The 22,342-nt window shown below is 35.3% G+C and overlaps 1 protein-coding gene across 1 annotated transcript in view; it reads right to left on the reverse strand.

Moving 5' to 3' along the window:
- COL24A1 (collagen type XXIV alpha 1 chain) overlaps positions 1-22,342 on the reverse strand; it is a 250,825-nt gene that overhangs the window by 105,173 nt on the left and 123,310 nt on the right. The window contains exons 26-29 of the mRNA XM_081145974.1: positions 4,867-4,920; positions 2,579-2,632; positions 1,600-1,653; positions 140-193 (exon numbers count right to left, since the gene is read on the reverse strand). Of these exons, the coding sequence (XP_081002100.1) occupies positions 140-193; positions 1,600-1,653; positions 2,579-2,632; positions 4,867-4,920 (216 nt within the window). The remainder of the gene's footprint in view (positions 1-139; positions 194-1,599; positions 1,654-2,578; positions 2,633-4,866; positions 4,921-22,342) is intronic.

A 22,342-nucleotide genomic window follows, 5' to 3' on the forward strand; every position in this document is an offset into this window, starting at 1 on the left:
TGATCTAACATAATGAAAACAAGGGGAACAGCAACAATATCTAAGCACAATCTAGAATATAGGAAGTTATCTTTGGTGAACACATCATCATGAAGTCATTGTTGGAGCTTAAGGCACTTTCTTCAATTAGATAACTTACTCTTCGCCCTTTAGGGCCTTGACTCCCAGGTGGTCCTCTCGCCCCAACATGACCCTGTATGTTGAAAATTTAAAAATCAATTACAGAATTCACAGGAATGTTATCAGAATAGTAGTTGTAATCTTTCTTGAGACAAGTAATTCTCCTTGGGGATCTTAAAATAAAACTGATTAGTCTCTTTGAAAATATGCTTTATTTAAAAAATACCATATTTTCCTCCCCCAATATTCTGTTTTTGATGTTCCTACTATTTGGAAAAGTTTCATTTCTCGGTGTTTACACCCTGAACAAAGAATGGAAAGCTTTTAATACTGACTAACCAAGTAGTTTTCTGGAGGAACATACATGGAGAGGTAGTGGAGGGAGACACCTACTTAGCCAGTGTGACCAGTCTAACCTGCCTGGTTCATTAAAGAAGGGTTGGCTATCACTATATGATTTCTTTCCCATTACTCTCCACATTTATGATAATCCTATAACATTAAGATAGATTTTTTTCTGTTACTATGAAAAAAGCCATAAAATGTTTCAAATTAATATGCCACAAAAATAGCCTGTAATGAAGATTAAATTGCTATTAAGTCAATTACAGTGAATTATTTTTATGCCTTATAGTTTTCAATAAAAGACTTAATTAAAAAACAAATTTTATTTATCTATATAACATTAGGTAGATAAAACCAGTGAACTTCTACAGGATCTCAAATTTATTTATTATCTTATGTTAGTAAAACGATTGGCAACTGTGTCCCTAGATCAGTCTTCCTAATTTTAGAAGTCAACGCCACATCTTTCACTATACTGCAAAATCAGGCTTATATTCAAAACAGAAACCTCACAAAACAGTATGAACTATTTCTGATACGAAGAGTTTTGCTTAAGGGGTCATAAAGGCTGACATCTTTCATATTTAAGTTCACAACCAATGTTAAATTTTGATAAGCAAACTTTAAATCTCTTAAGAGACAAGGTTTCATTTTCTTTCTCTAAACAAAAATAGAGTATTTTGAAAAATTCCATTTTTGTTTAATAAAGGCACATTCTCTATGAATTGTGTTTGGTTGAAAATATCTGCCAATTCCTAAAAATATATATTAGAACTTATGCTTGTGATTTGTATATCCAATTGGCCTCACTTCTAATCTTGACTACTGATCCTGTTTTCTTATATGTGGTTATTCAAAAGAGAGTTTCAATGTTTTTTCAGTTTTAGGCAGAAGTGAAGCTGGCTGTACTACTAGACGTGAGCAGGAGATGATGTAACGAGTAGGGGTGAGGAAGTTTGAGATACCGTGACATATCCTAGAGCGTTCTGCATTGACTGGGGAGAGAAGCAGCCTCCATTAGTTTTACACATTACGTAGTTTGCATAAAAACAAAAAATATAGCATAACCAAAATGATGGATTTAAATTTAAACAAATATTCTAGAAGGGGATATAAAGTCTTTTCTGTACTTACAGGTAAGCCCTGTGGACCCATGGGTCCTGGAGCCCCGGGAGGGCCTGGATATCCCTATAATTTGAATAAAAATGTAAAAGACATTAACTTTCCATTATACCTGATTGTTTTTGTTAAAGAAAAACCAATAAATTATAAATAGTAATAAAAAGTGATGATTTGATAAGATCTTTCTCTCCTATCCAAGATGTAAGAGGTCACAGGAAATGTTCCACAGATAGACAATAGAAATAAAATAAATGATTACATAAAAGCTGTGTATCCTTTTATAAGAAAGTCTTTGCCTAGAAAAGAAATTGACTAGGCAGAATCACACATTATAACCTATTAAGAAGAGACCATTTATCTTTTGAAGTTCATGTTATAGAGATTATGAAATCATATTTTCAGAGGTATGGACTTCTTTGATGAATGAACGTGAATGTATACAAATTATTCTGCCTGTTCAACTTTAGGACCATGCCCTACATGGTATTACCACTGATTCAAGGAATATCTTAGGAGGTGATAATTCCTAAAACTGATTAGCCTATAGGCATATTAATTTTCCTAGCTGACAACAACTGGACATAGCTTTAAAAAACACACACACAAAAAACCCTTCTACTGCTTTTCTGATAATACAGAAGTCAAAAAACGAAAGAATAACTTAGGTAAAATAAAACTGTAGACAGTATGGTGTACCACCAGACCCATCACAATGTATTTTCTGAAAGCAAGATTCTTTTACTGATGATAATCATTTGTTCTAGTCACTGTCACATTTAGAAACATCTGACAAAGCCATCAGATTTACAAGCTTTTTCATATGGCATTCTGAAAGGTAAGCCATTTAAAGAAGCAGGAAATTCTATGGTAATTTACTATAAAATAGCATTTTTCACTTACTTAAATTTCATTCAAGACAATTCCACCTCTGGAATGCCTCAACTTTGTTATGTTCTTTGGAAACATATCTTTCAAATTATTGAGCTCTTACCATAGCACCCTTTTCCCCCTGAGGACCCAGTGGACCTGGACTTCCACGCTCTCCCTTTTAAAACAAAGAAAAAAGAGAAACATTGGGGCAAGTTAATTAATCATGACTGAGCTAAGCTTAGACAGAAAAATTGCCTACTGGAATCATAACTTTCGTGCATGTTATTCTAATTTCCAATATTTTTAAATTTAAAGATTTTGAATTTTCACCATCAAGTTGCTAGATTTTAATACAATAAAAACCCTCTTAAGATATCTTTTAAAAGATAAAATACCAAAAGTCTTATTTAAATTAATAAAATAAAAATTATGACTATGTAAGATTTAAAATTGAGCAAACATCACATGCTTAAGTTTTATAAGTAGAAATGCTTACAATTTTGCCACATATAATATATAAGAATAGTAGAAGTATCAAAGAAAATTGTAAAAATTAACTAAAATGTATAACTACTGAACAAAATTTTATTCACATAAATAATTTTGGCGGATCATGATAATCAAAAATATCCCTAGCAGATTAAAAGACTAAAATGATTCATTTAAAAATTCCCAGGATTTTTAAAGCACAGAATAAACTAAATCAGAATGAAAAAAAATTATAGAACTATCTAAACTGTATAACCTGAGCTCATATTATATATTTTATATTGTTAATTTAAAAAATCAATAAGTATATATTAAGCACTTTTAATGCACTAAGTGAAAGGAGAGATATAACAGAAGTTTGACTTAGAGTCTATCCTCGCATAATTTGAGACAACACATTAACAAAGGTAAATCAACAACAGGACAATTAAATTTTAAGTTGTTTGGTACTTATTCTAAGTCCAGAAAGGGAAGAAATCAAGAAGGATCAGAGAAATCCGGGAAGACTTTATGGAGGAGATAGAAATTTGGTTGAGTCCTACAGTTAGGCTTTAAAGAAACAGAGGAAAGGGGAGAGCATTCTAAACTAAGAAAACAGAAAGTACAGGAATAGAAACAAGTATATAACATATGAGACAGAGGAGAGAAAGGTTTATATTGGAGAATATTAGATAATTTGTTGGATAAACTGATTAAGCCAGAATTATGTAGTATTTTGACAGCCAAGTAGAGAAGTTCATAGATTCAACAACAGGGAGCCAATGACAGTTTTTCAGAATGTTTCATCATGACCCATCAACGTTAGCCTTCTGTTTACAGTATGTAGAATGGATCAGAGGATATAAACGGAAAGGGTAGGGCAAATATGATACAGAGTAAATTTAAGATAAACTGCTAAGAGTTATATCTAAGGGTGGCTTTGGATTGACCATTAGAAAGGATGAAATGTAAAGAAAAAACCCTAGGACTTACTAAAAGATTAGGTATAGAGAAAGGAGGAAAAGGGAAACTCAAAGAAATCAAGATTTCCCTCTTGGGTTCACTCTATTCTGGAAGACTGGAGGAATACAGATAGGTTGAGGCACACTAACTGAAATAAAATAACTGTGAAGAGACCAGTTTGAGTGTGGGAAAAGTGATAAATTTAATTTTAGATATGTTGAGTTTGACTAAAATTAAAAATTTCAGATGAAACTAACTAGAGTATTATCTAATTTATTTCCAGTCCTAGTTCTACTTAATAATTCACAAGAGTAGTCTTGTGTAGTAATTGCACTAGACAATCATGCTTACAATTTATATTTAGCATGTCAGGTTTCAAAGGTCCAGTAGTTTATTACCTACCAGTCAATTATAAGATTCCATTCAAAAATAAAAACACCCTTGCTGGTTTTAAGTAAAAAATTGCTTTTATTTTTTAAAACATTCCCCTAAAATTTGAAACTCAATATGTAAAAGCCATTCCTGAGGTAATAATTTTTAAGTCATCTTTAAGCAAATTACAATTTCCATCAGCAGAGCCAAAAATGTTCATGAATAACTGCATACTAGGTTCCAAGTGGAAATAAGATTGTGACTGAGGCTTACTTAGATCTGGTAGTGATATGTTATTTTTCTCTTTCAAAACTGCTTCCTTTAGGGGGCTTGCCCTCTTAAAGTAGATTTAAATATTGTCTAATCATAAACCTAAACCATCAGTTTTACCTCTTCTCTTCAACCATATCATTACAACCAAAAAGTACTCTACTCTTAAAAAAATTAGACATACATATGCTATTAGCTATATTTCAATATATTTAAGAGATTTGGTATAGGTAATGTGTTTGAAATTATAAGTGATTTCTAATGAACATAAATTATGAATGCCTAACCTTTGAGAATAGAAGTCTCACTACTGAGCAAAATAATGAAAGAAATTACCTTTTCACCAATGCTCCCAATCATCCCGACTTCTCCAGGCAAACCCACAGGTCCCTTTTAGAAAAGAATGTAACAAAATATACATATCTTGCATTGCGGGCATGACATCCTGGTTTTACATCATCTGTAATCATTATGTTCCATCTAACCAAGCCTAAATTTTATCTTAGAGTAAAATTCCTTTCTAGTATAGGTGGAATGACTTCACATCAGAATTAATTAACCTATTCAGTCAATAAACAGATACAATATGTGACAGGTCTTGTGCTGAAAGGCACTGAGTTTCAAATTCAAACACAGCCCTGTCTTTGTGGAATTTACAATCCAGCAGATTTTATAAAAACTGCAGTATTTGCAGCTTCTCTTTTTAAATTGATGTATAATTGACAAATAATATTGTATTAGCTTCAGGTATACAACATAATGATTCAACATTTGTATACATTGTAAAATTATCACAGCAATAAGTCTAGTTATCACCCATCACCATACAAAGACACAAAATTTTTTTTCTTGTGATGAGAACTTCTTTACTCTCTCAGCTACTTTCAAATATGCAACACAATTTTATGGACTATAGTTACCATGATGTACATAACATCCCCATGGCATTTATTTTATGATGGGAAGTCTGTACCTCTTGATCCCCTTCACCCATGGGACTTAGACAACCAGAAAGACAATTCTTGACAGGCTACCACTCCCGGGGCACTGCACAGATAGCAGGCTGAACACACCCACAGTCTTCCTGTGAAAATGCCTATGGTCATTTTTTAACCTAAGGACCTTCTAAATAAAAATATGAATGCTATATTTTTATTATGTTACTTCCTATTCACTCTTCTTCATTTCAAAGCAAAGGTTGAAATCTTTGATATTATTGTATTAGTTATCTATTGTTATAAAACAAAAATCCCCCAAGAGTTAGTGGCTTAAAACACTAAATATTATCTCCCAGTTTGTGAGAGTCAGAATTTAAGAACAGCATAGATGGGTAATACTGGCTCAGAGACTTTCATGAGGTTGTACTTAAGATTTGGTATGGGCTGCAGTCATCTGAAAGCTTGAATGAGGCTACAGAATACATTTCCAAGAAGGGTCTTGGCTGGAGGTCTCAGTACCTCAACTGGCTGTGGCAAGAGGCCTCACATCCTTACCATGTAGGCTTCCATAGAGCCTGACTACATGGCAGTTGGCTTTTAAAGAGTTTGTTAGCTAAAGCAGAAATTCAGAAGGCCCAAAAGACTTAAGTATAAGAAATCACTTGCTAGAATTGAGAATTTTTTCCTAAAAATTCTTTAATTTTTTTTCTCTAAAAATTCTCTAATTCCCCCCCACAAAATTCCTTAAAATTTTCTAAAATTTAGAGTCGGTAAAAACTCTAAACTACTGTAGTTCTATTTTTAAAGATAACCACATCCTACTTATTCATGATATAAAATTGGAATATTCCTAGTTAAAACTAAAATGTTTTAAATATTTTTATATAAATTTCTTAGACTTGAGAATTATCTTGTCATTGTGTCTTAACAGTGGTTTAGAACTTTTCTTTACAGTTTCAAATTTTCTTTTCAATGTGCAAACAACTGCATTCACAGGATAAAGAATCTCAGACCCCAAAGCTCTTCAATTTCACTTGGAAACACAATATACAAGGCTAATTCTCTACAACTTACATGTTTCCTCTTAGGAACATATTAACTTCAACATTTGCATTAGTATTATAGTGTTTACTCTCTGTTTAAAAATAAATGGATTTTAGCCCGGCCGGGCATGGCTCTGCGGTTGAGCGTCGACCTAGGATCCAGGCGATCGGGGTTCGATTCCCAGTCAGGGCACATGCCCGGGTAGCGGGCTGCAGCTGATCAATGACTCTTTCATCATTGATGTTTCTATCTCTCTCTCTCCCTCTCCTTTCCTCTCTCTGAAATCAATAAAGATATATTTTTAAAAAAATAAAAAATAAAAATAAATAAATAAATGGATTTTAGAAGTAATCTTACCATAATAAAGGTAGTGTTAGCTTGTACTATACAAAATTGCTGATATTTGGCCATTTTCACCTTAAAATAGTAATTTTATATAGTTCAATCGAGTGCAAAGTTTTGAGGGTAGGAGAAACAGATCAGACAGACATGAGAAAAATGACAATTCAAGCACTATATGGGAAAATTTGACCCATATCTATTATTTATTTCTCTGCCTCAAGTTCCTGCACCTTCACACTCTTGTCCAAGAATATGATGATACCGACTATGTTCGGTCCAGGTAGTTAAGGGAAGATGTAGAAAAGTGGAAAGAAAATGTATGTAATCTTATTCAAGTAAGAAAGAGGAATTCCGTTTAGATATGTTAGATACCTATGAAACATCCTGGTAGGAATTATTTGCTACACGATTGAGTATGCAGGCCTAGAGCTAAGGAGAGAGATTTATGCATCCTCAGCAAATAGGTGGTAAAGGCCCAGAGATTAGATGATTCACCGAGAGTACGTAAGCTGAGGAAAAGCACAGGAACAGTAACATAGGGCGTCCTCCCAAAATGCACACACACACTTTGAGTAACCACAAAGGCAGTGTTTATGAAAATACATTTCATTTTCAAAACTGAGCTATAAGCTGTTAAAGTGTGTATACATTTTTTGGGGACACCCTGTATTTAGAGAGCAGGATGAAAAAAAGAAAACCTATGCAGTTAAATATACACAGAAAGAAAGTGTACTGTCAAAAGGAGAATACTGTCAATTTTCGTTAGGCCTTTCCATTTAAACAGAATTTTATGACTTGTCAAGAACGAATGAACCATTTCTGTTGATTTGTAAAACATCATGACTTTTGAATAACTAACCATCCGATCACTTCATTCCTGTTTAAAATATAATCTGTAAACTAAGAATGTGTCCCTTTGACTGTGTGACTTGGAGTAAACTATTCCAGCTCATGGTGCCTCAGCCTTCACCACGCAGGAATGGAAGGAACATGGTGGGAAAAATGGGAGGTATTCGTGGGTTCCCATTTATCAAGGCTAAATTAACTACTGATGCCACTGAATAGGCAAACTGCCAGCAAGAGAGAACAACATTGAGCCCGTGACATGATGATATTCTTCAGAACACCAGACAGCCACTGTGGGCAAGTTCACTCTGGAAGGGCCAAAGGTTGATTCTAGCAGACATGACATACACTGTGGGAATGGGTTATTTTACTGCACCCAGGCCTCAATTAGAAGCAGTATGTGAGGGCTTACAAAGTGTTTAATCTACCATACAGGACCTTAAAAACATTGTGTCAGACCACAAAACCCATTTTATAGCAAATAAGGTGTGGACAAGGGCCTATGTCCATGGGATCTAATAGATCACATGACAACAAGAAGCTTCCAGCCTGACAGAGCATTGGAATGGTGGAGTTAAACAGCCAGCGAGGGGGTGAAAGTGAGGATAGAACACCATCCTATAGGAAAGTAGATGTATTGAATCAAAGACATTTATGTGGTACTGTGTCTCCAACAGGAGCTATTCATTGGTTTTGGTACCAAGAGGTAGAAGCAGAATTAATCCTACCTACCATCACTCCTAATGTCTCTGTGAGCTCTTTAGAATGTAGGTCCTGGTCCCCAAAGAGGACACATTTTTACCAGGTTGACACAGTAAGAGTTCTATGGCTGCCCCCTGAGCTTACTTCAAGTTCCATGTATCCAGGAGCCAGCAGGAAAGGAAAAGAGTCACCATTTTGGCACAGTTAATTCACCCCGATCATCAGAAAGAAGGGGAAGATTGATATCATTTGTGTTCCTAAAACCAACTGCAGAGTTAGGTGCTATAATTTGTACCACTAACTCCTAAGTTTTCCTCCAGAAGCAAATCCACCAGAACCTTAGAGGAGCATCACCCTGAAAGGTTATGGAGAAGTGGGTCCAAATGACGCAAGGGGTAAAGAAAGTGTGGTGAACACCACGATGGGCCATCCAGATACCGTACTCCTTCAAAGAAGGAAGTCTTGCCCAACCACCTTCAAAGTTTGTCTGTTTCAGAGGGCCTTCTTGATCAAAGGCATACTCTTCTCAGGGTGGGCCATACACAATGACTACTTGAATTAGAGTATAAAAGCCCCACCATTCAGTCCAGCACACTGGGTATAAAGGATTAAGAGCTTCCCATAGGGATGGTTGAGACTTAGCTGGCCTGTGTCAGCTTGAAGTCTCCCAATTCTGCTTCCTCTTCCTTATTTCACAATCACTGCTTCTTACAATACCCTCTAGCAAAATGCCACCCAGCAGTCTCTTCTGGAACACCTTACCTGTGCTGCAGTTCTTCCCTAACCGTGGGCTCTAACCAGTGAGGGCCCTAGAATTACTGCAAAGTGTTAGTGAGCCATATATAGGTGTTGAGAGTATTCTAAATACAACTACAGCAAGCACAACTACTACTTGCTGGTCTGTAAAAACGATCTTCATTGTTGAAAAGATTGGAAATCACTAAGGTAGAGCATGTCTGAACTAATAAACGAGGGCAGATTCCCTTTTTAACCAAAGCCTGAGGTTCTGGGAAAACATGGGGAATTTCTACCTGTAGTCAATGTTCTCTTATGTTTGATGAACACAAGATATAACTATCATACTTAGTAGTGTGGTTACTAAGGTACACACCCTAAACTCACTTTTAATAGCCGGGTAATGAGTGTTATCATTCTTAGGATAAACAGAATGTTTTATCCTGTTTTCTAAAAGCGAAGAATTTGTTCCTTGCATAAATGTGGTTTCTGGGGATTGGCTTCCAGGTCCAAAGTACAAGAAAATAGCTTTTGGGATGTATCCCAAATCCAACCTGAGGGAGACTATGAGATAGTATCTGGAGTGAGATAGTCATCTCTTTCCCTTTGTTTTGAGTTATAAATATTTTCTCGATAGGCTGGGGATGGAAGTTTTTGGAGCTCACCGAAGACTCAAGACACTTGGGCCAAAAAAATTATTGCTTATTATAATTTGTTTTCCAGAATATCTCACTTACTTTAAAAAATATTCTTTAAGCCCACTTCTCTTTGGTTAAGTGAGGTGAGCTTATATTACATGTAGAAAATTTTACTATACCAACAACTAGTGCTAAGAAATTAAAATAAACCAAATGAGGAAACAATGAAGCACAGAGATTATGCTAAATCACAATTATTGAAAATAGGATACAGATAGCTCTGTTAATTGTTTCTGGAACGAGGCAGGAAGGATAAGTAAATAAAAATGATAATTCCTCACCTGTACTATCTACTGAGACTTTGAAAATAAAACTATGCATAACTAGCCTTATTAATTCATAGCTTCTGAAAATTAAAGATAACCTATCTATAAACATTGGTGACTCACTAAAGAAAAGACAATTATATAGTAAACTTATCATTAACACTTTTTTAAAAACTACAGAAGTACCATAAAATAAATTCATTCATTCATTTAGTCCACAAACATTATTTGAGAATATAATACACACCAGGCATTAATAAACAATATGGAATATTTTATGTAGTCAGTTAAATTTAGAATATAGGCAAGCACTTCATTATTTTAGAGCTTCCAGATTGGAAAACAGTTTATTCTGGGGTCACAGTTCATCTACTTCAGACTTGATGCTTGGATACATAAGTTCCTAAAAGATGTAACTGAATGGTATCCAAACAGGGATTTTTGTCCCTAACAACTACTTGACTCATTCCCTGGGACCATCCACGTAGTCATAAAATAAGAGTTCAGAATAAAGTTTTGCCTCAGGAAGGTCTGGCAGTGATTAAAAGAATATGCCCGGAATGTCTATTCAACAGATGCTTTTACTCATGCTTATGTTATGGGAAGCTTGAGAACAGCAAGGCGACTGGTGCTCTTCTCCCTGCACTAAATTGCCTGGCTGTGTTGTTCACATACTCTGTTCTTTTGAAAGAATCTCTTGGCAATAAATCAAAGGCAATGAAGTGCATATTGGTACAGGGCTATCACCTATCTTGGTTGAACTTCTGAGGTTATTTTTTTTTAAAGTAAGTTGGATGAGAAATAAGAGGAGTTCTCCTTGTATGGCACTTGTGTTGCAAAACATTTGAATGTCAAGCTCTTCCCAAGAGTCTAATAACTAACAGGATCATTCACAGAAGAGAATATATGCTTATAATCACAACACCTTCTTTTCACATATGAAGTACTAAATTAGTTCTGTATTTCTTTCATGTAGATCTCATAGTTTGAGTTTTTGAGGACTCCATCTAAAGACAAAATTAGAGTCAGAAAATCTACTGTCTAATGTCTTGCATCAAGCCCCCTTTTCCACCAAAATCTCTGCACCTATAAATGAGGAAAATGACAGCATGGCATTGGTGGATTACTAGTCTATAGACATGAGCTCTAGTATAGATCTTCAGTTCCGAAGCATGTCATTAAACCAGTTTGGGTCTCATCTTTCCAATTCTAAAAAGCAAGAAGAATGGACAAGATAATCCCTCGTATACTTTCCAGTTCTAAAATTCTGTAATTTAACCATAAGGAAGATGTAAAGCACTCAGATATTTAAAATCTTTTGGGGCTTCTGGTCAAGATGGCAGAGTAGGTAAACATGGTACTCACATCTTCCCACAACCACATCAAAGTTACAACTAAACTACGGAACTACCATCATTCACGGACTCCCTGAAATCTAGCTAAACAGAAGTCCTACAACTGAGGATAGAAAGAGGCCACAACAAGACTGGTAGGAGGGTAGGGACATGGAATGGGCTGGTCCCACACCCCCATGTGGGTCTAGCATGCTGCTCACATAGTCTTCCTGGTTATTTAACTCAGGGCATGAGGAACTCTGGCAGCCTGTGTAATATACACAGATTCTCTTTATTCAGCAGCATGAAGGTCTCATACCAGGTCATCAGCAGATCTTTGGGGTCCTTGACAATGTGAAAAAGCTAACTAGGTTACATGTCAACATGGCCAAGGACAATTTATAAATTCTCAATTTATAATAATATAGATATCCTGACGTCTTACTTAGGAAGTGAACAATAATGGGAGAGTTCTACCAAAGTATGCTGAATTCCAGAAGGCATTTATTTGTCCAATAAGAGGCCAAGACTGCAACTCAGCTATTTCTCAGCTACCTGGGGTACCAAATAGGCTTAGTCCTTGTTATCATTCAGAATGCAAGCCCAATGGGAATTTTAAAGCAAAAACCTTGAGTGTGGTTTTATATGACCCTTCTCTTATATTGGAGTCCTGAAATACAAAGAGAAAAAAAAGAAAAAACTATCAGTGTTCTGATCCTTTAATGACTGGAACCTCAAAACTGACCTACTAACCACTGCCACAGATGCCATGTAGGTTGGTATAATTATGAGGTAATTATTAAGCTGGACCTTGAAGAGAGGGAGGGCAGAGAGCACTTCCAACTTGGTGTGGTTCTGAATTTTAAGAGTGAGATGAATGCACCCACTTTCAGATTTCCTAAAGACAGTTTAAGTGACTATCTACACTTTTAAGTCTTGGAAATATTCCCTAGAGGGCTATTAATATAGTTTCTCATGACTTGTGTGTTTGGCAAATTATTGGTTACTTGGAAGATATTATATGTTCCTCAAATACTGTCTCTTGTGAGCATTGCATCTGCATGTCTGTTCAGAAAGGAGTTAACAAAGCAGGCCAGGGATCGATGTCCTTACAATGGCTCTTTGCTGGTATCTGAGAACTTGGATTTTGGAAAGATTCCCATTTCTGGAACTTACAGGAGTGCTTCTTAGCAGAGTGCCTAAACTGTGCAAACGATATGGTTTATGCTGCACAGCTGCTTTAGTTCTGGGAGATGGGAGTTTTGGTATGCACTAGGCAGAGGCTGCTGATATGACCAGCTCCCAGTGAAAACCATGGGCACTGAGTCTCTAAAGAGCTTTTCTGGTAGACGATTTTTCACACCTCAAGTCCCAACTCATGGCTGGTAGCATTAAGTGAGTGCTGTGTGATTTCACTGTGAAGAGGCTAGTTTCTTCCAGACATCAGGCCATGTGCTTTTTTCCTTTGCTGCCTTTGTTTTGTATCCTTTCACTGTAATAAACCTTAGTCATGAGTGTGACTATATGCTGATTTCTGTGAGTCCTTCTAAGAAGTCATCAAAGCTGGGTGAACTTGGGGATCTTCTGACACAGTATCTTAGAGAACCTGAGTTAATATCCTCTCCATGTGAAACTTAAAAACATAGAAATAGAACTGCCTTGTTACCCTTCTCTCTATGCAGCAGCAGCAGCAACAACAAATAAAACCATCACCATTTATTAAGCACCACCTGTGTGCAGGCTTCATCTCAGGCAGTTCTTACTTTCTAATCCAGACAATAAACACGTTAAAATGTATTTTCACCCTAAGTTTTACAAATGAGGATGAAGAAATCCAGGATTAGAATTCAAATCTATATTATCTCAAAACTTATGCTCTTTTCTCAAATATCACATTCATTCCTTCTCCTTCATACGTAATAATTATTTAATTAAAAGAACCATATTTTTATATGGTAGTTTCTATTTACTTTTCAATATTCAAACTGAAACAAAACTACTATTCAGTAGAAATTCCTATTTCTCTCTGACTTATATGCATACTAACTAGCCAATATGGTGAAACAGTGATTATAGAAAGGAGTTCAGTGAGTGTGTATTTCATGTTCTTCCCACAGGACAAAGGGGATAATCTTGGACTCCAACATCTTAGGATTAAATGAGATATTAAATGTAAAATAGCACATGGCATCATCAGATGCTTCAATAATTATCAGCCCCATTTCCTTGTAGGTAAGGAAAAACCTTGGTGATTGGATTAATTCCTTAACATTCTTGTCCTTACTACTACTACATGACACTGAAGTGTTTTAGGTTTGCCTACCATAACTAGAGGAGCACACAGTAGTCTCGGTAAACACATGTGGAACAGAACTGACTCGAGTTGCCACCAGGTTGTCAAGAATTTCTGTCCAAAACTTGTTTACTGAATTGCTGTCGTATGTCAGCACGTGCTAGTAATTAGGAAACCAAATGAAATCTCCTGTTTATGATACAGTAGAAGAAATGCAGGTTAGTATAGATGGCACAGAAAAGGGAAATCTAAATCAGCAAAATCTTCCTGTTCAGAACTTATATAGTCTCAGTTTTATCTAAGTTATGTTAGCTAGAAATAATGAAAATAAAATAAATAACTGTCTAACAGGTTTTCATGCGGGACATATAATTAGTATGTTTATTAACACCAATGAGAAAAAAAAAGTACTGATACTTTAACAATAAAGAACCTCTGATAATTCTGCTCTGGGACACAATCATTGCCTTAGAGAGTTGACTTTTTAAAAAAAATCAATGTAACTGATCGAACTTCAATTGGTGTATCAGATTGGTATCTCATTAAAAAGGCATTAAGCTATGCTGCTTCCTGAAACATAAATGCTCTAATCCAGACTAATAGCTATTTGTAAATTATTTCATAATTTTTTTAAAAAAAATTATTTAGGACTATTTCATTTCTGTCAGGTGTACATAAAAACTCCTATCCTGACATTTTTCTCCATCACAGAATTTTCATGGAATTTGGCAGGAATGCATGCTATGGCTGTCTGAGATATTTCTGATACAATGAAATCCATAAGCATGTAATTTAAAAAGTATGCTGTAAGAATTTATTCCACTATGTTTCTTCCAGTCCACTGTATTTCTTAGTAAGCTGATGTTTTTGAAATAGTTTACTTCTTTTGTTCCCTCTTCACTTTTTGTATTGTTAAGATATTCATTACTCCAGATTGGTACGGGTGATGATTTTTTGGACATTACTCCAAAAGCAGAGGCAACAAAAGCAAAAATATACAAGTAGGACTTTATCAAACTAAAAAGCTTCTGCACAGTAAAGGGAATCAACAACAAAATGAAAAGAAAGCCTACTGAATGGGAGGAAATATTTGCAAATCATACATGTGATAAGGAGTTAATATCCAAAATATATAAAGAACTCATACAACTGAATAGGAAAAAACAATTTTATTTTTAAAAAGGGGTAGAGGACCTGAATAGACATTTTCCCAAAGAAGGCATACAGATGGAAAACAGGCACATGAAAAGATGCTCAAAATCACAAATCATCAGGGTAATGCAAATCAAATCCAGAATGGAATTTCACTTCACACCTATTAGAATGGCTCTTATGAAGAATAAAGGAAATAAAAAGTGTTAGCAGGATGTGGAGAAAAGGAAGCCCTCATGCACTATTGGTAGGAATGTAAATTGGTGCAGTCACTGTGGAAAACAGTATGGAGGTTCCTCAAAAGATCAAAAATAAAACTACCATATGATCCAGCAATTCCACTTCTGGGTATTTATCCAAAGAAAAAAAATACTAACTCAGAAAGATATATGCATCCCTTTGTTCACTGCAGCATTATTTACAATAGCTAAGATATGGAAATAACCTAAGTGTCCATTGATGGATGACCAAATAACGGAAATGTGGTATATATGTATACAATGAAATACTACTCAGTCATAAAAAAACCTTGCTGAGAGTAATAGAGAGTTGACCAAGGTGGTGACATAGAAAGCTCCTAAATATACATCTTCCCACAGACACACCAAACGTACAGCTACACATGGAGCAATTACCTCTGAAAGAGATCCAGAAATCAGCTAAGTGATTCCTACACATCGGGCAAATGAGAAAACACCCTCATCAAGACAGGTAGGAAAGGCTGAGATACACTCTCATCATCACTCCACCCCTATCAGAGCACAATACAATAGAGAGAATTTCCAGCTCCCAGTGTCTCCCTGTGGAGCGAAGGGTTTAGACTCCACTTCTAGCCCCTTAACTTTTAAGACTCCCCACTGGAGGGATGGCCACCCAAAACACCTAGCTCTGAAAGCCAGCAGGGCTTCTGTTCACAAGAACCATAAGACTATAGCAAACAAAGAAGAAATCCTTAATGGGTGCATGAGCACTCACCACAGCTATCCTCCCAGTGTAGAGGAAGCAGGCAAAATTGCCTGCCTCCCAATATTTTCCTGAAAGAGGTTTACCTGCATGCATGCTTTAAAAGCTGCTGCCTTAGGGACAGGCATTTAATTTAGCAGGCATCTAGTGGCTGGCTGTGATCCTCCCCAGAGACCAGAAAAGCCAACAAATTCCTCTTGCACCTTCTCCTTCTAGTCAGCTCCAATATAAAACCAAGTTGCCAGAATCTCCCTGGGAGGAGCTTGTACATACTTCTGGCAGCCCAGCTTTTGCAGCTGCCACCTAGATGATGGGTCCCTAGATCTTCTGGCTTTGATAGCCAATAAAGGTTGTATTCACGAGTCACACATGACTAGAGCAAACAAATAAACAGTCCTTAGTGGGTGCCAGAGCATTCTCCTGTGGTTATTCACCCAGATCAGTACAGAGAGAGCAGGCAAAAACTTACATCTCCCAATCTTTCCCTAGAAGGGGCTTAACTTCATACATACTTTCTCAGCTGCAACCTAAGGGTTTAGCTACTAATCAGACTGCATGTTGGCACTATGATCCTCCCTTTTAGGACATTGGTATGTCTTGGAATACCCTCAACTACTGTGATCCACTAAGAACAAAGAGGCCTGAACACTCATAAATTTGAAAGACATCTAGATGCTCAGGTCAGGTGCAATTCATCTCCTGCCAGAGATCACTCTGTCAACACCAAGAGAGGTGGCTATTTTATCTAATGCATAGAAACTACAAAGAGAGCCAAGAAAGTGAAGAATTAGATGAATATGTCCAAATAAAAGAAAAACAAATCTCCAGAAACAAATCTTAATGAAAAGAAGGTAAGTGATTTAATTGATAGAGAGTTGAAAATAACAGTCATAAACTTACTCAATGAGATCAGGAGATAATGAATGAACATTATCATAAACTTACTCAATGAGATCAGGAGATAATGAATGAACAGTGAGAATTTCAACAAAGACCCAGAAGGAGGGGAGAGAGAGACAGAAAGCTTATATTTAAAAAATAATGTCTGAAAACTCCCCTAATAGGAGAAAGAAACAGACATCCAGATCCAGGAAGCCCAAAATGATCCAAAAAAGATTAACCCAAAAATACCCACACTGAGACACATTATAATTAAATTGTCAAAAGTTAAAGAAAAGGAGAGAATCTTAAAAGTAATGAGAAAATCCACTTGCTACATACAAGGGAACCCCCATAAGACTATAAACAAGTTTTTCAGTAGAAACTTGGCAGGCCAAAATGGAGTGGGATAATATATTTGCAGTGCAGAAAGAAAAAACTGCCAACCAAGAATACTCTACCTGGCAAAGTTGTCCGGAAATTGAAGAGTTTTCCAGACAAAGTTGAAGGAGTTCTTCACCACTAGACCCGACTTACCAGAAATATTAAAGGGACTCTTCAAGCTGAAATGAAAGGATGCTAAATATGAAAGTATAAATCTCACTGGTAAAGGTAAATAAACAGTTAAATTCAGAATACTCTAATGGTGATGAGTAAATAACTTACAATTCTAGTATAAAGGTTAAAAGACAAGAGTATTAAAAATAACTATGACTACAAATTTTTTCATGGATACACAATTAGAAAGACACAAAGTATGACAGCAAAAACAAATCTTTTGTGGGGGAGGGAGCTTTAGTATATACATGTTCAAAGTTGTTACTATCAGATTAAAATATACTGTTATAATATAAAATGTTTTATGTAACCCTCATGATAACCACAAAGCAAAAGCCTATAGTAGATACACAAAAGAAAAAGAGAAAGGAATCAAAGCATACCACCACAGAAAATCATCAAATCACAAAAGAAGAGAGCAAGAGAGAAAGAAAGGAACAAAGGAATTTCAAAACAATCAACAAAATGGCAATAGTAAGTCCACATTAATTACTTTAAATGCAAATAGACTAAATTCTCCAATCAAAAGACACAGGGTAGCTTAATGGATTAAAAAAAAGAAAAAAAAAGAAAGCAAGTCCAAGTATATGCTGTTTTATAAAAAAGAAATAATTTTTATTTCCCAGGGTCTTTGTTGGCATTAAATGATACAATGTATGTAAAATATCTGGCATATCACATATTTTCAATAAATGGTAGCTGTTTTTATCATATTCAGGTAAATAGCCTCCTGATAGAATGTATCACGATTATACATTTAGTGTAACTTTCCATTCTCTGAGATAACCACTCCCTGCCACCACTCCCTGCTGTGGAGGAGATCTACAACAGCCTTGAAGCTGGGCTACAAGTATGTGCAGCTTGAAAACAGGAGGGGGTAGATGACATCTGAGCACTTCTAAAATACTTTCTCCCAGACACTTCAAAGTTGTTCCTGATTCCATTATAAATAAATTAAATTTTGTTTCACTTCTTCTCATAAACTAATAATACTCAACAATATTTTAAAATTTAACTGTCAGCTTGGCCTAAGAGATTATAGAGTAAAATTTTACTTTGCCCTTTGTCACAGAGAAATGAACCATGGAACCAAAAGTAGAAAATTCAAATCTGAAACCCAGATATACTGCCACTAGCTGTATGAATGTGAACACATCACATAAATTCAATAAATTTCAGCTTTTTACTTATAGAATGGTAGTAAATGCAATAAGACTTATCTTACAAGGGCTATTTCAAGGTTTTAAAAGATAATAGGTCACCAATAAATATATATTTTTTAATTTCCTCTTCTGACTCCACCTCTACTTGGTCTTGAATGAACTGGTTATAATCCAGCTTAGAATCAGCCATCAGAAGCTCTATAATTAAAGGTTTTGTCATGAGAAGTGGAGTACCTGATTTTGAGGATAATCCATGGCCTTTCCTCTTCATCTTCCTTTCTGTTCATCAGTCATTTACTAAACCATAGCACACCAGAGGGCAGGCAGAAAAACAGAGAGGACACAGTAGATTGCTTATGAAATCTTTCCAAATTGATAAATTAAGGAATCAATGAAGTGAAAGCAAATAACTGGTTTATTTTTTAAGAGATGAATCAATGTGGCCAGACTATAAGACAATCATAAGAATCTTTTCAAGTGGGCAGAAAAGTGGCAACTGAAACTTAATGTGATCAAGGTCACTTTATGAAAAAAAAATTCCAAATTTTATATTTAAAATAACAGACCAGAAAAAGATCTGGAGAGTGATTGCTGATCATTTCCCAAAGACATCCTAGTTGACTGTTGTAGGAAAAAGCTTGCCTGGTTTTGAGTATAACAATAAAGAAAACACAATAGAAGTTATCCCACTTATGGAGAAGGCTGTGGAGCCGTAGACTCTAAAATATTTAGTCTAGTTCTGTTTGCTCCAACTTCAGAAAGACATAATAAAACTGGAGGACAGCCAGAGAAAAGAAGCCAAATCAGCAGGCGAGAGGAAGACTAGAAACATTAAAATTCTCAGAAAAGAGTCATAGATTCTTAGAATTGGAATTATCCTTAGAATCATATATACCAATTCCTTATGCTTCCATAATATTCCTGATAAATCATAAATAGTTTAGCTATCAAAGGACCTATTAAATGCTGGAAACTTACTAGAATCCTTCCATTTTTGGAGCCTATGTTCAAAATTATCACCTCAGATATATCCACTTCTCTTATGTTCACTGCCATCACCCTGGCCCAAATCATCTTTGTCTCTCATGTAGACTTTGTCTCTTGTGTCTCTGCAGTAGCATCCTAACTGGTTACCCTCATCTGCATCTGCTCCTCACAACCACGGACCAACTTCCCAATCCATTGTAACCAGAGTGATCTTAAAACACAAATTAAGTCATGGCATTGGCTTACTTAGAATACTTCAGTGATTTTCCACCTACTTTAGGATCAAGTCCAAAGTAATAAACATGGAGCTCAATGATTTGGCTCCTGCCCCCTTCAGTAATGTAACATCACATTGCTTTTCCCTTGGCTCACCAACATCTATCCACACTGGCTCTTTTAAAAGTTCCTCAAAACAGCTAAATGATTTTCCACGTAGGCCTGTCACATATCACAAAAACCACAACCACCATTACAGCTAACAGTCTTAAAGGCTTTGTTATGTGACGGGCTCTAAGCTAAGTGCTTTAAGTGGATTACCACGTTCAATCCCAGCAAGAAACTCTATAAGGTAGTTTTTATTTTTATCTTTTACTGTTGAGAAAGCAAATATTTAGGGAAATTAAGTAGTGTTTCTAAAAAAGGCTAAGTGGCAAAGGTGGGAAGCGTGTTATATTGCACATTGCAGGAATGCTCCTTCTCCCCCGTCTTCCCTCGCTAACATATACCATCCTTTATGGCCGCAACTTGTTATGTCATTTCCTCAAAAGAGTCTTTCCTCATCTCCTGACCCATGTTTGGCACCCTTGTCACAGATCCTTAAATTTTCCTTCTATAAAATGTATCAAAGTTTACATTTATATATTTCTTTATGTGACTATTTAATGTCTGTCAAACCTCTAACAGACCACATAAGTTTCAGGAAGGCAGGGACCATATGTTCACTAAATGTGCCTGAATATAAATATAAATATCTGCTGAATAAATGATTGAAGAAAGTCATCCAAACCTTTTAATAATGAGATGCTGAATCACTCTATGGAAGAGTCTGAGTGTTAGAAATTCTATTAAAATATTCTTGTCTACAAAAAAAGCTGTTCTTTTAACGTCTATCTACTAATCCAAATTCTGTTCTCTTTACCAATACTGAAAAAGTACATTATTTTCTCTTACAGCTTTTCATATACTTTCTGCTTAGAAAGTTACAGAAAGGACTAGAAATTAAGGTGGGATAACTACAGTTTATTTGTAAAAAAATAAAAGAATGCTAGAATGAAGGCGATAAGGGGGCATCTTTTGAAATCAGGGATTTACTTAGAGCATATTTATAGAAGTTAATTCTTTGCCTAGAGTAAATGAATTTAAGGGGTATACAGACATGAAATATCAATGGGACTGCTGTACGTGGCATACTCTATCACAAACTGCCTTCTAATTTGTATAAATCTAGAAAGAAACAAATAAAACTGGAGGATCCAGTTAAAGGCAATTAAATGCTTGTACAGAAATATTGAGAAAAGTTAAATCTAGCTATGTGATTAAACTCATATATCCCAAAATTATAAGATTAATGCTATGAAATGCAACCATATCTTCCAATAGCTCTAGAGAGTTTTGTTTTAAGAGAATTCTTGATTAAATGAACTATATTTCTAAGATTATGAAATTAATAAGATAAAATAAAAGCTGATACTTAACCAAAGCCAAAAATATTCTTTAGGCATTTTATATACTTTAATTAACTCAATATAGCCACTAAAGTTTTTAAAAAGCCTTTATCTCCCATCTTTACTGAGAAAGACAGATTTTCAAACTTGGAAAGGTCCTTTTGTTTGATATTTTATCTGATGCTTAAAACCTCTCTACAACATCTAGGCCAAGTGGTTGTTCAACTAACATTAAAATATCCCCAGTTATGTAAATTGACTTGAGGGGGTGTCATTTCACAATGTATACATGTATCAAATCATCACCTACACTTTAAATATCTTACAATTTAATTTGTTAAATATACCTCAATAAAGCTAGGGGAGAATCCCCAGCATGGTATAATGCTTTGGATTTGGAGTTTGGAGCTCTGGGTTTATATCTCAGTTCTGCAATTTATTAGCTATGTAACCTTGAACAAGTTACTTAGTGTGCTTCAGTTTCCTCATTTCAAAAACTGGAATAACAAAATGTGTATTTTCAAATTGATTGAGAATTAAGTGAAATGTCACAATATGAAACATCACTTGGCATTATGCCTGGCATATAGCAAATGATCAATAAATGTTAATTTCCCTCCAATAACATAAATCCACTGCCTGCCTGGACAGTCTAGTTCCTCTTTGGACAGCACTGGCAATGGGCTCTTCTTATACTGTGTGCAACTAGAGCAACACTATTAAGTAAATAACACTTAGACATTTGATAGTTGTTATTTTAAGAAAAGATGCTCTTCACTGGTATTTTAACTTTAGCTATTCATTCTAGTTTATATGTATTTCTTAAGCAATCCATCACTCAGAAACGGCAGAATTTAATTTTTTTGAGTGGCCTTAGAGAAATGTGAGTTACAATCATATTTGATGAGAAACCTGGAATACTCTAATTGATCTGAATACTCCATTTAAATTTCCCTTCTCAGCAAAAACAAGAAAAAGTTCACCTTCAGTTATTCAGAAATAATTGGTATGATGATCTTCTAAGAGTAAATGCATCTTCTCCATATTTTATTAATAATTAATGATAATAACTAAGAGTATCAGAAATGTATTGCTGTTTTACTACAAAACAAGAAAATATGATTATTTAATTGCTGAATCTTACAAAACATTTTTTAAAAATTTCTTTTTATTTAAGTCATAAGATAGGTTATAGGGAATTGAATTTGCTCATTTAACCTAGTAAATGGTATCATCTGCTTTGTGACA

This window comes from Miniopterus schreibersii, assembly GCF_964146895.1.
Source record: "Miniopterus schreibersii genome assembly, chromosome: 8".
NCBI lineage: Eukaryota > Metazoa > Chordata > Mammalia > Chiroptera > Miniopteridae > Miniopterus > Miniopterus schreibersii.